A 16,094-nucleotide genomic window follows, 5' to 3' on the forward strand; every position below is an offset into this window, starting at 1 on the left:
TCATGAATATATTTGATATTTTGGTCAAAAAGAATTCTAAAGCCCAGTTTTTACCCATTCAGACATACTATTCTCTCAGTATATATTTTTATGTTAATTACTGTATGTTTTCTCTAGTACAGAGGCTCATCTTAAAATGGAACTTGGTTCAATCTCTCACTCAGTAAAGTGATAAACAAGCAGCCACTCAACCATTTCCAAAAATAACTTCATTTAAAAGTTATTTTTTATCCGTATATAAAGCTCCACAAACATATTCATCAAAATAGCACTATTCTTGTTACCTAATGGAAGATCCTGGAGTTTTAATTTGTTATTTTTTGGTGTTAAATAGTAATAATCTTTCACACTACTAAAGAGATCTGCAGACTCAGGAAACATGCAACAGTCACTTAAACCATCATTGATATTTAATTCTAACTAGTATAAAAGTTAATTCATGTCCAAGCATAACAAACATAAGCCTTTATCATTTAGATTTATCTCAGTTTACTCAGTCAATATTTTGAAACTACACAATCTTGTCAAAGTACAAAAATAAAGAGTTCTATTTGAAAGATATACTCAACTATATCTTCATCATCAGGTATCTGTGTGGGCATACACATTGGCTTTTCTGCCATGCCAGACTGAAAGAGCTGAAAACAAAGAATAAAACTCTTTTAAAAATTATTTTAAAAACCTATATTCCTACAATATAATTTAGATCAATAAGAGAGTCTAATATAGACATTGTCACAGGTTTTGGCTTTCAGTCAACACTATTATTGATCTGTTTTAAATCATGGCAGTTTTGTTAGAAGAGGCTTCTTTGTAATATATAATACTAAACATAATGTAGAAAATTACATTTAACAATAAACATGCCAAAAGCATCTAAAGAAAGGTAAATTCCCTTTTGAAATCAAGAAGACAAAGAACCTTCTTCTTTAAGGGACTCTCTGAGCATGAGAAGGGAAATGGGGAATTTTGCTTTAAAAAGTGCTTAAAAAAAAAAACAGGAAGACACTTATAAGTACTTACCTTTCCAGAGTAAATTACCAGGGGAGACTAGGGTATTAGAGTGTACTTACTGAAAGAGAATTAGGAAAGCAGAGCTTATAAAATCTAAACAAATTTGTTAGACACTATACTAATGATAGTTGTCATTTATCAAGCACTTATTATGCACCTAGCATTGTGCTAAGTGCCTGAGTGCTTTATCTCCTTTAGTCCTCTGGTAAATAAAGACACATTTTTTTCATTGATGTGCAAGGTGAGAAAATTCAGATTCAGAAAAATTAAGTAACTTACCTGCCTGAGATTTCAGCTATGCAGGAGACACAGGTCTAAACTGACTCCAAAACTGGTGTTCTATTTGTGGACCAAATAGTCACTGTGTTTGCAACTGTTTGGTACAAGGGAGGAGAGATACAAGAGAGCATGTTGTGCTGATTTATAAGCAGAACTGACTTAGAAGGACATGCTACCCTACTTTTGAGTACAGCACAAAAATACTCAGAAAATGAGGCATGTTTTAAGAGAAAATATTATAGATGGGTATAACAGAGAAAAGCAAATAAATTAAAGAATTGCTCTGCATGCTATGGTTTCTCTATTTGCTATATCCTGAGGATTATTCCACTTTAGTATACAGATTAATCTCACTTTTCTCTAATGGTATTCTCTAATACAGATCATGCTCTGTTCTATGGTATGGTTTACTCTAGTCTAGTGTACATAAAGTTGCTATATTATTTAGAACATTAACAGTGAGTATCTCAGTGATTTCCAGTCTTAAAATGCAATCAACAATTTACTACAATAAACATTTAAACCACTGAAAAAGGATTGCTTCTTGACTTCTTATATTTATCTTCTCTCAGAATGGAAAGTTACTATAACTTCAAGAGTCTCAAGTTTCAGTTATGCAGACTAAAAAGTTGTAGAGATCTAACATACAACATGGTGACTATAGTTAATAACACTATATTGTATGCTTGAAATTTTCTAAGAGTAGATCTCAACTGTTCTTACCCCACCAACACACACACACAAAATGGTAACTATGTGAAGTGATGGATATGTGAATTAGTTTGATGTGGTAATCATTTCACAATGTATATGCATATCAAAACATTACATTGTCTACCCTAAACATGTATAATTTTTATTTTTCAATTATATCTCAGTAAAGCTGGAGAAATTTTTAAAAAGAGTATCTCTGTATAAATGCTGACTTTTTGGCAAGTCTACAGAAGATGGTTTGAAAATTAGTGCTACAAGTTATCTAGTATTTAAAAACCTAATTAATGGTGCTTTAAACAAATAGAGGTTTGCTTCTTTCATAATTCTAGAGCAAAAGCTCTCAGAGTATAGTCCCTGGGCCCATGGGGGTCCCTGAGACTCTTTCAGGGAGTCCATAAAGTCAAATTTTTTCTAATAATACTAAGGTAATTTGCTTTTCTCATTGTGTTGACATTTGCACTGATAGTTCAAAAGCAATGGTGGATAAAACAGCTCCTACTTTATTCAAGGCAGTTGTACCAAATGTATTATTAGTCATTGTGTTAGTCATTTCTTACATTCACAACAAAAAGTAAAAGGTGAATATCCACAAAACATTTATACTATATACAAGTGTGATGGCTGTCTTGAGTAAAACAAGTTATGTGATTGTGAGAAATTATAACTTCTTTTTTCACAGAACACCAACTTTTTAATTAAATTTATGGGGGTGAAATTGGTTAATAATAGTAAATAGATTTCAAGTGTACAATTCAATAATACATCACATGTATATTGCATTGTGTGTTTACCACCCAAAGTTAAATTTACTTCCAACACCATGTGTTTGATCTCCTTTACCCTTATCTACTTCCCCTGCTCCCTTCTTTCCCTCTGGTAACCACTAAACTGTTGTGTCTATGAGTCTCTTGTCTGTTTGTCTTGTTCATTTGTCGCTTTCAGTTTTATATCCCACATATGAATGAAATCATATGGTTCTCAACTTTTTCTGACTTATCTCACTTATCATGATAATCTCAAGATCCATCCATGTTGTCACAATTGGCAGTATTTCATCTTTTCTAATGGCTGAGTAATATCCCATTGTATATATGTACCATATCTTCTTTATCCAATCATCTATCGAAGGGCATTTGGGGTTTTTTTTTTTCCATGTCTTGGCCACTGTGAATAATGCTGCAATGAACCCTATTTTGATTGCAAAAACACTGACACACTAGTTTTTCAGGCTTGGTTATTTCTAAGACAGTATGCTTTGTAACACGAAAAAAACTGAAAATATATGTTGTTAATGGTAATATTTGAGCTTGAAAGTTTGTAGAGAACTTGTATCCATCATTATGATCTTAACAGCTTCCTAATACTGACAAACTCTCCCCCACAAGATTGGTAGTGCTATTAACAAATGAATTTTTGATATTGTATAATGAAATATGGCAGCATTAAACAGACTTGAGTTTCCCAACCTCAACATTATTAACATCTAGAGCTGTGTGATTCTTTATTTTGGAGGGCCATTCTCTGTGTAATAAGATGTTTAACAGCATCTCTGGCCTCTACATAGTAGATGTCAGTAGCAACTCCCCAGTGCGACAACTAAAGCTGTTTCTGGATATTGCCAAATATTTCCTGGAGGGTAAAATCACCCCCAGGTAAGAATCAGTGTTAGATAACTCAGTAAACAGATATTTTCCAAATGACCAATGTGTCACATTATAAAATCATTCATGAGCTCAAAATTCATTTGTGGAGTGAGCTAGACCCACAGATTTTAATATTATAAAACAAAAAATATGTAAATATGGTTTCAGAGTCTATGTTGCAACAAATCTTGTTAAGTTTTGATGGAGTTTTAAAGAATATTCACAATTATGTGGGAACAGATTTGTTTTTCCAAATGTATATCCATATGAAGCCGGATTTTCTTCAGAAACATCAACCAAAACATTTTTCAAGAGATTGAAAACAGAGGCAGATATAAGTATCCAGCTGTCCTTTTTCTTTTTACTTTTTTATTCTGTTAAAATGTACATAAAATTTACCATTAGGCTCAGTGACATTCATTACATTCACATTGTTATGTGACTATCACCACCATCATCTTCAGAACTCTTAGCATCTACAGCCATGCCACCTGCCTGATTTCGTCTGATATTGGAAGCTAAGCAGGGTCAGGCCTGGTTAGTACTTGGATGAAAGACCACCTAGGAATACCAGGTTCTCTAGGCATTAAACAAACAAACAAACAACTCTTAGCATCGTCTCAAACTAACACTCTTATTTTCACTAAATAGTAACTGGCTATCCTCCTTCCTGGCTCCAGTCCCTGAAAACCACTGTACTTTCTGTCAATGTTGGAATTTGACTACTCTAGGTATCTCATATAAGTAAAATCATATAATATTTGTCCTTTTGTAACTGAATTATTTCACTTGGCATAATGTCTTCAAGGTTCATCCATATTGTAGTATATATCAGAATTTCCTTCCTTTTTTATGGCTGAATGATATTCCATAGTATGTATATACCAAATTTTGCTTATCCATTTATCTGTCAATGAACACTGAGTTTCTTTTGCTTTGGGGCTATTATGAATAATGTTGCATTGAATGTGGAAATGGAAATATCTCCCCAAGACCCTCCTTTCAGTCCTTTGGGGTACATACCTGGAAGTGAAATTGCTGTATCATATTATAATTCCATGTTCAATTTTTTGAGAAACCTCTAAACTATTTTCCATAGCAGCCGCACCATTTTATATTTCCGCAATAAAGCAGGGTTACAAAATTCCTCCATATTGTTGCTAATACTTGTAATTTCTATTTTTTTAAATAGTAGCCATTCTAGTGAGTATGAAGTGGTAGCTCATTTGGTTTTGATTTTCATTTCCTTAATAATTAGTGATGTTAAACATCTTTTCATGTACTTAAAGACCATTTGTATACCTTGTTTGAAGAAATGTCTACTTACGTCCTTTGCTCATTTTTTAATCTGGTTGTCTATTTATTCATTGTTGAATTACAGAAGTTCTATATACTCTGGATAATAACTCTATCATATGTATAATTTAGAGATATTTTCCCCATTTTGTGGATTGTCTTTTTACTCTATTAATAGTGTCCTTTGATGTACAAAAGTGTTAAATGTTAATGAAGTACTATTTATCTATTTTTCTTTTGCTTCTTGTGCTTTTAAAGTCATATGCAAAAAAATCACTGCCAAGAATATATCATGAAGTTTCACTCCTATATTTTCTTCTAAGGTTTTATCATTTTACCTCTCACATTTAGGTCTTTGATCCACTTTGAGTTAACCTTTTCATATGGTATAAAGTTAGGACAAAACTTCATTCTTTTGCATGTAAATTTCCTGCTTTCCCAACACTGTTCATTGAAAAATCTGTCCTTTTCCCATTGAATGTTCTTGGCAACCTAGTTGAAAATAATTTGATTTACATAGGTGATGGTTTATTTCTGGGCTTCCTATTCTATTTCATTGGTCTGTGTGTCTGTCCTTACACCAATATGACACTATTTTAATTATTGAGCTTTGTAGTAATTTCGATATCAGGAAATATGAGACCTCCAACTTCATCTTTTTTTAAAAAAAAAAAAAAGCATTTTGGTTCTTCAGGGTCTTTTGAGACTCCCTATACTTTTAGGATTAATTATCTTATTTATGGAAAAATTTTGTTGGGATTTTGATAGAGATTATATTTAATTTGTAGGTCATTTTGTATAGTATTTACATCTTAACATTATTAAGTCTTTCAATTCATAAACACAGGACGTCTCTCAATTTACTTGTCTACTTTCATTTCTTTCATGAGCTTTCTTTTATTAAGCCAAAAATGTAAGAGATTTGAAAAAATATAATTCTTCTAACCAATGTTTAATAAATAAATTTATTGTTAATAAAACTACATTATCATTAATAAGAAAATAGCTTATTATTATGTTAAAAATATTTTAAAATTTCTATTTTAATATCTAATAATGTAAATATTTATAGATATAATCTGTATAAAGAATCTCTTTCGAATCATGGGAAACATGGCAGGGTGAGAGACGTCCCTAGATCTCTCTCCTTGAAACAACAATAAGCTGAACATTTAAAACTCAACAAAAAACACCCAAATTGCACACCAGCATGTCTGAGCATTGGATTTGTGCATAAGAACTAACACAGGTCAAAACCCCGGGTGTCAGGTGGTGGATTGAGAGAAATAAAGAAGCTGCCTCTTGCAGCCCTGGGAGCTAATTGCAGGAGGAAAGGGAGGAGTGAAGGTATGGTGACTTCCCTAACTGCCCTAATGGAAGTGCCGTGACTTCTACCCAGCCAGCAGCAGGGCCTAGTTATCAGGACAGAAAGCAGAGAAGCAGGACAGGACTGCAGAGAAACAACAGTTGATTTCACCAGCCCAGTTGCAAAATCAAGAATGAGCTGCAGTCTCTAACTCCCAACCCAAGGGCCCCTCCTCCCCATACCCTCCAAGACCAAACACTGCGGATCCCTAAGGGAATCTCAGCAAACGCTGACAAGGCTGAAGGTACCTCTTGCAGCCTCTGGAGATCCCTGCAAGAGGAGGGAGAAGAGAGAATGTGCAGTGACTTCCCTGAACAGCCCTGGCTGGAAGTGCTGTGACTTCTACGCAGCAGGAAGCAGAGCCCAGTCATCAGGGCAGAAAGCAGTAAAGCAGGATGAGACCGCAGAGAAACAACAGCTGATTTTTACCAGCCCACAGTTACAAAACCGAGGCTGAGCCACAGCATCCAACTCCGAACCCAAAAGGCCCCTCCCTCCATATCCTCTGAGACCAATCACCGCGGAACCCCAGGTGAATCTAAGCAAATGCTACCGAAACTGTTGCTAACACTGACAGTGACAGAAACCAAGAGTAGCGAGTGTGATTAAATATCTACAAAAAGGGTGGTTCAATAGAGTAGTGGTCAGCATCTCTGCTTTACCCCAGTGGAGCCATGAGCCATACCCGAGAAGTGCCAGGCCCTGGGTGCAACAGAAGGGGTTGCGCCAGGTGCACCAGTCCCCCTGGGTGAGCCAGGCCCTGGGTGTGCCAACCCCAGGATGCAGCAGGCCCTAGGTGCACAGGCTCCCGGGTGCGCCAAGACCCCTGGGTATGCCAAGTCCCGGGTGAGCCAGGCCCCTGGTGTGAGACAGGAGCATGTGGGACGAGACACCCCGCCTTCAGAGATCCAGTTCTTAAGGGGAGAAGGCAACATTTGTAGGTCAGGAGTGGAAGTGGCGCTGGGGGTGGTGTTTGAAAGGAGGGAGAGGAGAGAGAGAGAGAGAGAGGAGAGTGAGGGAGGGAGGGAGGAGGGAGGGGGAGGAGGAGGGAGAGAGAGAGAGAGAGAGAGAGAGAGGAGGAGAGGAGAGGAGAGGAGAGGAGAAGAAAAAAGAAAAGAAGACATTATTTAGGCTTTATATAAAGCAGGGATCCAAGAGGCTTAGACGCCATCTACTGGAAACCAAAAGAAAAGTGCTTTCTTATAGCAAGCTAAAGAGAGACCTTTACATAATATATTGTCTTTCTGGAAAAACAACAAAATATACTTCCATTAATGCCCAGGCGGAGAAATAGTCCATTAAACGTCATGAACAACCAAGATGACAAGGCATCTCAGAAAGAAAGAGAAAAATCTCCAGAAAATAAGCTTACAGACATAGAAATATGTGATTTAAATGACAGAGAATTCAGGATGTTACTTCCGAAATAACTCATTGAAATCTGAAACAAGTCATATCAACAATTTCAGGAATTGAAAAAACGCCTAGATGAGCAGAAGAAAAAGACTGAAACTTTCAAGAAGAACAGAATAGATCTTCTGGAGATTAAAAAAACACATACACACACTGCAAGACTTGAAAAATGAAATAGCAAGCTTGGGAAATAGAGTCGATCAAATGAAGGAAAGGATCAGTGATATTGAAGACAGAAATCTAGAAATAAATCAGAAGAAAGAAGAGAGAAACCGAAGAATGAAAAATAATGAAAGAGAAATTTAAGAATTAGCTGATACCATCAGGAGAGGAAACATAAGAATAATGGGCATTATCAAAGGTAAGGAAAAGGAGCAGGGACTAGAAAGTATTTCAAGACAAATAGTGGATGAGAATTTCCCAAATCTAAGGAATGAGCTGGAGCTGGGAATTCAAGAAGTCAATAGAACACCCAATTATCTCAACCCAAAAAGGCCTTCAACAAGACACATTGCATTAAAGTTATCGAAAATCAATGACAAAGACAGAATTCTCAAGGCAGCCAAGGAGAAGAAAATGGTACCTTATAAAGGAAAACCCATTAGATTATCATCGGACTTCTCAGGCACAGACTTTACAAGCCAGAAAGGAATGGAATCAAATATTCAAACTATTAAGTGAAAGAAACTACCAGATTAGAAGAATGTCTCCAGCTAAGCTTTCCTTTAGATATGGAGGAGAAATTAAGACCTTTCCAGACATACAAAAATTGAGGGAATTCTCCACTATGAGACCTGCACTGTAAGAAATACTGAAAGGGGTCAGCTCACCTAAAACAAAATGACAAAAAAACAAAATACATAATTAGGAGTAAAGTGACTATCAGGTGAAAGAAGCAAAGCACTGCAATCCTTACTAAGAACAGGGCATTATAAGCTTAAATAATAAGAGAATTGCTATAGCAAGATAGTAATGAAAGTTCAGCATCCATAGGGACAAATTGAGACAACAATCACTGAAAAGGGGAGGATTCAAAAATCCAGATTCAATAAGGGGAAAGGAGATAAGGCATGTGCAGAAGAAAATGGACGACTGTATATATATAACTATCCTTTTCATATTCGTAATGGTAACAACAAACCAGATTCAGAACTGAAGTATATAACATAAAATAAGAACCAGAAGCAAAACCCAGAAAAGCCAATGAAAATAAAGAAAACAGAAACATAAGGACAGGAAAGCAATAGAAACACCAAAGTACCAGAAAGCAAAAGATAAAATGGCTATAAGAAGACTGCATATTTCAGTAATCACCCTAAATGTAAATGGACTGAAATCACCGATAAAAAGGCAGAGTTGCAGAACGGATCAAAAACAAACCCCAACCAAATACTGCCTCCAGGACACACATCTCAGCTCAAAGACAAATATAGATTCAAAGAGAAAGGGTGGAAAGTGAAATTTCAAGCAAATGGCATTCAGAGAAAAGCAGGAGTAGCGGTATCAGAGGAAATAGATTTCAAAATAAAAAAGGTAAAGAAAGATTCTGAGGAACCCTTCATAATGATAAAGGGAATCATGCACCAAGAAGACATAACACATTAATATCTATGCTCCCAATCAGGGAATCTTCAAATATATAAAGCAATTACTAACAGAACTAAAAGGAGAAACAGACCAAAACATTATCATAGTAGGAGACCTAAATAGCCCACTGTTAGATATGGACAGATCATACAAACAGACAATCAATAAAGAATTAACATCCTTAAATGACACATTAGACCAACTGGACATAATTGACATATATAGAGCCTTCCATACCAAAATAGCTGCTTATACATTCTTCTCTAGTGCACATAGAACATTCTCAAGAATCGACCACATACTGAGACACAGAAATAACCTCAACAAATATGAGAGCTGAAATCGTAACAATCATATTCTCTGTTCATAATGCTTTGAAACTAGAGATCAACTGCAAAAAGAAAGCAAGAAGAACCACAAATACATGGAGATTAAACAATGAATGATAATGATAGTAGAACATATCAAAAATGTTGGGAAAGGCAAAACTGGTCATAAGAGGAAAGTTGATATCATTACAGGTCTATCTGTAAAAACAAGATGAGCCCAATAAACAACCTAATGCTTCATCTTAAAAAACTAGAAAGGGAAGAACAAATTAGGCCTAAAGTCAGCAGAAGGAAAGAAATCATCAAAATTAGAGCAGAAATCAATGAACTTGATTAAAAAAAAAAATAGAAAAAATAAATACAACAAAGAGCTGTTTTTTGAGAAGGTTAATAAAATTGACAACCCCCTGACTAGACTCACTAAAGAAAAACAGAAAGGACACATATAAACAAAATCAGGGATTAAAGAGGGGAAATTATGACTGACATAACAGAAATATAAAGGATCATATAGGAATACTATGAAAAAGTATATAATATCAAATTTAATAACCTAGAAGAAATGAGCCAGTACTTAGAAAAATTACAACCTTCCTAGGCTGAATAAAGAAGATCTGGAAAATCTAAATAGAACGATCAACAGTATTGAAATTGAAACAATCATCAAAAACATACCTAAAGGTAAAAGTCCAGGAACAGATGGCTTCGCCAGTGGTCTATCAAATGTTCTATCAAATGTTCAAAGAAGATTTAATACCTCTTCTCCTCAAACTCTTCCAAAAAAATAGAAGAGGAGGCAATGCTTTTCAATTCATTTTATGAGGACAATATTACTTTGATACTAAAACCTGGTAAAGATAACACACACACACACACACAATACACACACACAGTCAATACACACACACAATAAAGAAAATTCATAGACCGAAATCTCTCATGAACGCAGATGCAAAAATCCTAAATAAGATACTAGCGAAACAAAGACAGCAACATATTAAAATGATTATACATCACGATCAAGTGGGCTTCATCCCAGTGGCACACGGAGGTTTAACATACGCAAATCAATTAATATAATATATTACATAAATAATTTAAAAAATAAGAATCGTGCGATCATATCAACAGATGCAGAAAAAGCCTTCAACAAGATACAGCATCCATTTATGATCAAAACGCTTATCAAAATCAGTATAGAAGGAAAGTACCTTAATATAATAAAGGCCATATATCACAAACCCCCAGCCAACATAATATTTAATGGTGAAAAACAAAAAACCTTCCCTCTAACATCAGGAACAAGATAAGGCTGTCCAATATCACCACTGTTATTCAATTTAACATTGGAGGTCCTAGTGAGTGCAATCAGGCAAGAGAAAGATATAAAAGGCATCCAAATAGGAAACAAAGAAGTCAAACTGTCACTATTTGCAGATGAAATGATTCTCTATATAGAAAACCCTCAAGACTCCACAAGAACACTACTAGAAGAAATGAGCAAATACAGTGAAGTCTCTGCATACAAAATCAGTGTTCAAAAATCCATAGCTTTCCTATACTCTAATAATGAAGCGTAGGAAAAAGAAGTGGAAAAATAATTCCTTTTGCAATTGCAACAAAAGGAAAAATATCTAGGAATAAATTTAATAAACCATGTGAAGGAACTGTATAATATAAACTACAAGACCCTATTAAAGGAAATCGAGGAAGATACAAAGAAATGAAAAGATATTCCATATTCATGGATGAAAAGAATCAACATAGTTAAAATGACCTTATTACTGAAAGCATTATACAGATTTAATGCAATCCTCATCAAAATCTCATTGGCATTTTTTTAAAGAAATAGAACAAAAAATCATCAGATTTATATGAAAGCACAAAAGACCCCGAATTGCTAAAGCCATCCTGAGAAAAAAAGAACAAAGCTGGAGGCATCACTCTGCCTGACTTCAAATTATACTACAAAGTGACAGTAATCAAAACGCCATGGTATTGGCAGCAAAACAGACACACAGACCAGTGGAACAGAATCGAGAGTCCAGAAGCAAACCATATTTATTTGGGCAAAAAATTTTCGACAAATAGCCAAAAACATACAGTGGAGAAAGGAAAACCTCTTCAATAAATGGTGCTGGGAAAACTAGAAAGCCAACTGCGAAAGAATGAATCTAGACTGTTGTCTATCACCACACACCAAAATTAATTCAAAATGCATTAAGGACCTCAATATAAGACCTGAAACAACAAAATGCATAGAAGAAAACATAGGAACTAAACTCAAGGACTTTGGACTTAAAGAGGATTTATGGATTTGACCTCAAAGGCAAGGGAAGTAAAACCAAAAATACATGAATGGGACTAAATCAAACTAAAAAGCTTCTGCTCAGCAAAAGAAATCGTCAACAAAGTAAAAAGACAACCATCCGAATGGGAAAATATATTTGCAAGCAATGGCTCAAATAAGGGCCTAATATCCAAAATATACCCAGAACTCATACAACTCAATAGGAACAAAAAAACACGATCCATTCGAAAAATGGGCAGAGGACCTGAACAGACATTTCTCCCTAGAGAACATATAAATGGTCAATAAATATATGAAAATATGCTCAACATTACTAGCTCTTAGGGAAATGCAAATCAAAACCACAATGAGATACCATCTCACATCTGTTAGAATGGCTATAATCAACAGTACAAATAATAACAAATCTTGGAGAGAATGCAGAGAAAAAGGAACCCTCATACACTGCTGGTGGGACTGCAAATCTTGGAGAGAATGCAGAGAAAAAGGAACCCTCATACACTGCTGGTATGCAGCCACTATGGAAAACAGTATGGAGTTTCCTCAAAAACTAAGAACAGATCTACCATATGATCCAGCAATTCCTCTACTGGGTATTTACCCAAAAGACTTGAAAACTCATATCCGTAAAGATATTTGCACACCAATGTTCATAGCAGCATTATTTACATTGGCCAAGACATGGAAGCAACCCAAGTGTCCTATGATAGATGATTTGCTAAAGAAGCTGTAGTAAATGTATACAATGGAATATTACTCAGCCATAAGAAGAGATGAAATACTGCCACTTGTGACAACATGGATGGTCCTCAAGATAATCATACTAAGGGAAATAAGCCGGACAGAAAAAGTGGATAATTACATGATATCACTTATATGTAGGATATAAACCTAAAAGCAACAAATGAACAGGACAAACAAACAGAGACTCAGGGACATGGACAATGGACTAGTGGTTACCAGAGGGTAGGAGGTGGTGTAGGAGGGGAGAAGTAGAAGGAGTAAAGGGGGTCAATATAGGAGGATAGAGGGACAGTGAAGTGGGTAACGGATAAAATATATGGTAGCTGAAGGACACTGGACTTTGGTTGGTAATCACACAATAGAATATATAAATGTCAAATTATAATATACACCTGAAAATTACATAATTGTATTAACTAATGTTACTCCTATAAACTTAATAGATAAAAACAAACAAACAAACAAACAAACAAACAAACTTTAAGGGAAAAAAAGTATTGATGGAAAACTTCCCTAACCTGGTAAAAGAAATAGACATATAAGCCCAGGAAGCTCAGCGAGGCCCACACCAAGACACATTATAACTAAATTTCAAAGGTTAAATACAAAAAGAGATTCTTAAAAGCAGCAAGAGAAAAGCAGTTAGTTACCTACAAGGGAGCACCCATAAGACTGGCACCTGATTTCTCCAAAGAAACTATTCAGGACAGAAGGGTTTGGTACAAAATATTCAACGTGATGAAAATCCAGGGTCTACAATCAAGAATACTGTATCCAGCAAAGCTATCATTTAGGGTCGAAGGACAGATGAAGAGCTTTCCAGACAAAAATAAGCTAAAGAAATTCATCACCACCGAGCCAGTATTACAGGATATGTTGGAGGGACTTCTTTAAGAAGAAAAAACATGTATCAAAAACATGATTTAAGAATGCTAATAACTAATTCCTATCAACAAGTATCTCAAATGGAAAAAATTAAGTGCTCCAACCAAAAGATAGAGTGGCTGAACGGATAAGAAAACAAGACCCCTACATATGCTGCCTACAAGAGACTCACTTCTGATTTAAAGACACACACAGACTTAAAGAAAAGAAATGGAAAAAGATATTGCCTCGATGGACCTAGGGGGTATTGTGCTGAATGAAGTAAGTCAGAGAAAGACAAATACCTCATAATTTTACATACCTGTGGAATCTAAAGAACAAAATAAACATCAACAACAATAAAAATTGAAATAAACTCATAGATACAGAGAATATTTTGAGGGCTACTAGATGGGTGAAAAAGGGCTAAGGGATTAAGTCAAATGGATAGTTACAAAATAGACATGGAGATATAAATTGTAGCACAAGGAAAATAGTTAATAATGTTGTAATAAATATGTAAAGGGGTGCTAGGTTGTGGAGTGATCACTTTATGAGTTATATAGATCTCTAAACACAATGTTGTACAACTGAAATTAATATATTATTGTGTGCCAATTATAATTGAAAAAAACTCATTGAATTGTACAATGTAAATACGAGAAACTAATTGTCTATTATATTTCTTTAAGTAAAACCAGAAAAAAACCATAAGATGTAATTCTTTCATGCACGTGAAGGTTAGTCAAGATTAACAGGGCCTGGTTAGTTCTAAAATGCAAACAAGGAGGCAAAAACTCCAAGGAAAGAAGTAAAGTTCATGTGTGTCATACTGCAGTTGTTATTCCAGGATATATATGACTCCAAGATGTTTATGGCTGGCTTTGAACTGATCTTAGCAATAGGTTTAGCAACTTAATAGCAGCTCTGAAAACTGAAGCACAAGTTGTGCATAAGCCCCAATTCTTTAATAGCCTCCTAACTGTTTTAAGTGAGTCTCTTAGCAATGTGGATTCTATTTTATTTTTTCTATTATCACGGTCTTCCAGGTGATTTTATTAATTCATTGACTTCTCCAGTTTGGAGTAAAATTCAGAGGTTGGTTTAATCATCCTTTAGATGTTCGGACATGTCACAGCAGTCCATCACAGGTCTGCCCAGATCTGCTGAAACAATTTCTTCAAAGATGGGGATTGGAAAATTCTGGACATTTTTGACTAATCAATTTTAGAACATTTTCACCACTCCCAAAAGAAATCCTGTTCCCACTAGCAGTCACTCCCCATTCCCACCTCCTCACACCCTAGTGAACACTAATCTACTGTCTGTCTCTATGGATTTTCCTATTCTGGACATTTCATAGAAATGGAATCATACAATATGTGGCATTTTGTAACTAGCTTCTTTCACTTAGCATAATGCTTTCAGGTTCATTATGGTAGCATGTATCAGTACTTACTTTTTTTTAAGAATAATATTTTATAGTATTACATCTTAATCTTTTCTGATGCCCATTCTCACAGTTTCCTCATGCCAATTAATGCCAAATTATAAGTATTTACTAGTGAGTTGTTTTTTACTTTTAAGATACTTGAGAAACTATATCCCAGATCTTCGGAAGTGTACATTCCCCCTCGCCCCAGCTTTATTGAAATATAATAGACAATTAGTTGTTCAATTTACATTGTACAATTCATTGAGTTTTTAAAAAATTATAGTTGGCATACAATAATATATTAGTTGCAGTTGTACAGCATAGTGATTAGAGATCTATATAACTCACAAAGTGGTCACCTCACTAAATCAGGTAACTCTCTTCCCCCTTAAATATGTATAACAACATGGTTGACTATTTTCCTTATGCTATACTTTATACCTCCATGTCTATTTTGTAACTATCCATTTGTACTTCAAATCTCTTTGCCCTTTTTCACCATCCCTCCAAATCCCCCTTCCATCTAGTAGCCCTCAAAATAGTCTCTGTATCTATGAGTTTATTTCAATTTTTGTTGTTGTTGTTGTTGTTGTTGTTGTTGTTTATTTTGTTCTTTAGATTCCACACGTATGTAAAATCATGTAGTATTTGTCTTTCTCTATCTGACCTACTTCATTCAGCACAATGCCCTCTAGGTCCATCAAGGCAATCTCTTTTTATATTCCCTTTCTTTCAGTCTGTGTGTGTCTTTAAATTGGAAGTGAGTCTCTTGTAGACAGCATATGTAGGGGTCTTGTTTTCTTATCCATTCAGCCACTCTGTCTTTTGGTTGGAGCATTTATTTCTTTCCATTTGAGATACTTGTTGGTAGGAATTAGTTATTAGCATTCTTAAATCATGTTTTTGATACATGTTTTTTTCTTCTTAAAGAAGTCCCTCCAACATATCCTGTAATATCCTTGGTGGTGATGAATTCTTTTAGTTTATTTTTGTCTGGAAAGCTCTTTATCTGTCTTTCAACTCTAAATGATAGCTTTGCTGGATAAAGTATTCTTGATTATATATACTGGGTTTTCATCATGTTGAATATTTTGTGTCA

At 35.0% G+C, this 16,094-nt stretch overlaps 1 protein-coding gene across 1 annotated transcript in view; it reads right to left on the reverse strand.

Moving 5' to 3' along the window:
* The window catches only part of SEPTIN14 (septin 14), a 117,139-nt gene extending 116,507 nt beyond the window's left edge, over positions 1–632 (reverse strand). Inside the window, exon 1 of the mRNA XM_039849233.1 lies at positions 570–632. Coding sequence (XP_039705167.1) covers positions 570–623 — 54 coding nt within the window. The 5' untranslated portion in view covers positions 624–632. The remainder of the gene's footprint in view (positions 1–569) is intronic.
* Positions 633–16,094: the final 15,462 nt, after the last annotated feature.

Source organism: Pteropus medius, unplaced genomic scaffold (genome assembly GCF_902729225.1).
Source record: "Pteropus medius unplaced genomic scaffold, Ma_sr-lr_union100, whole genome shotgun sequence".
Classification (NCBI taxonomy): domain Eukaryota; kingdom Metazoa; phylum Chordata; class Mammalia; order Chiroptera; family Pteropodidae; genus Pteropus; species Pteropus medius.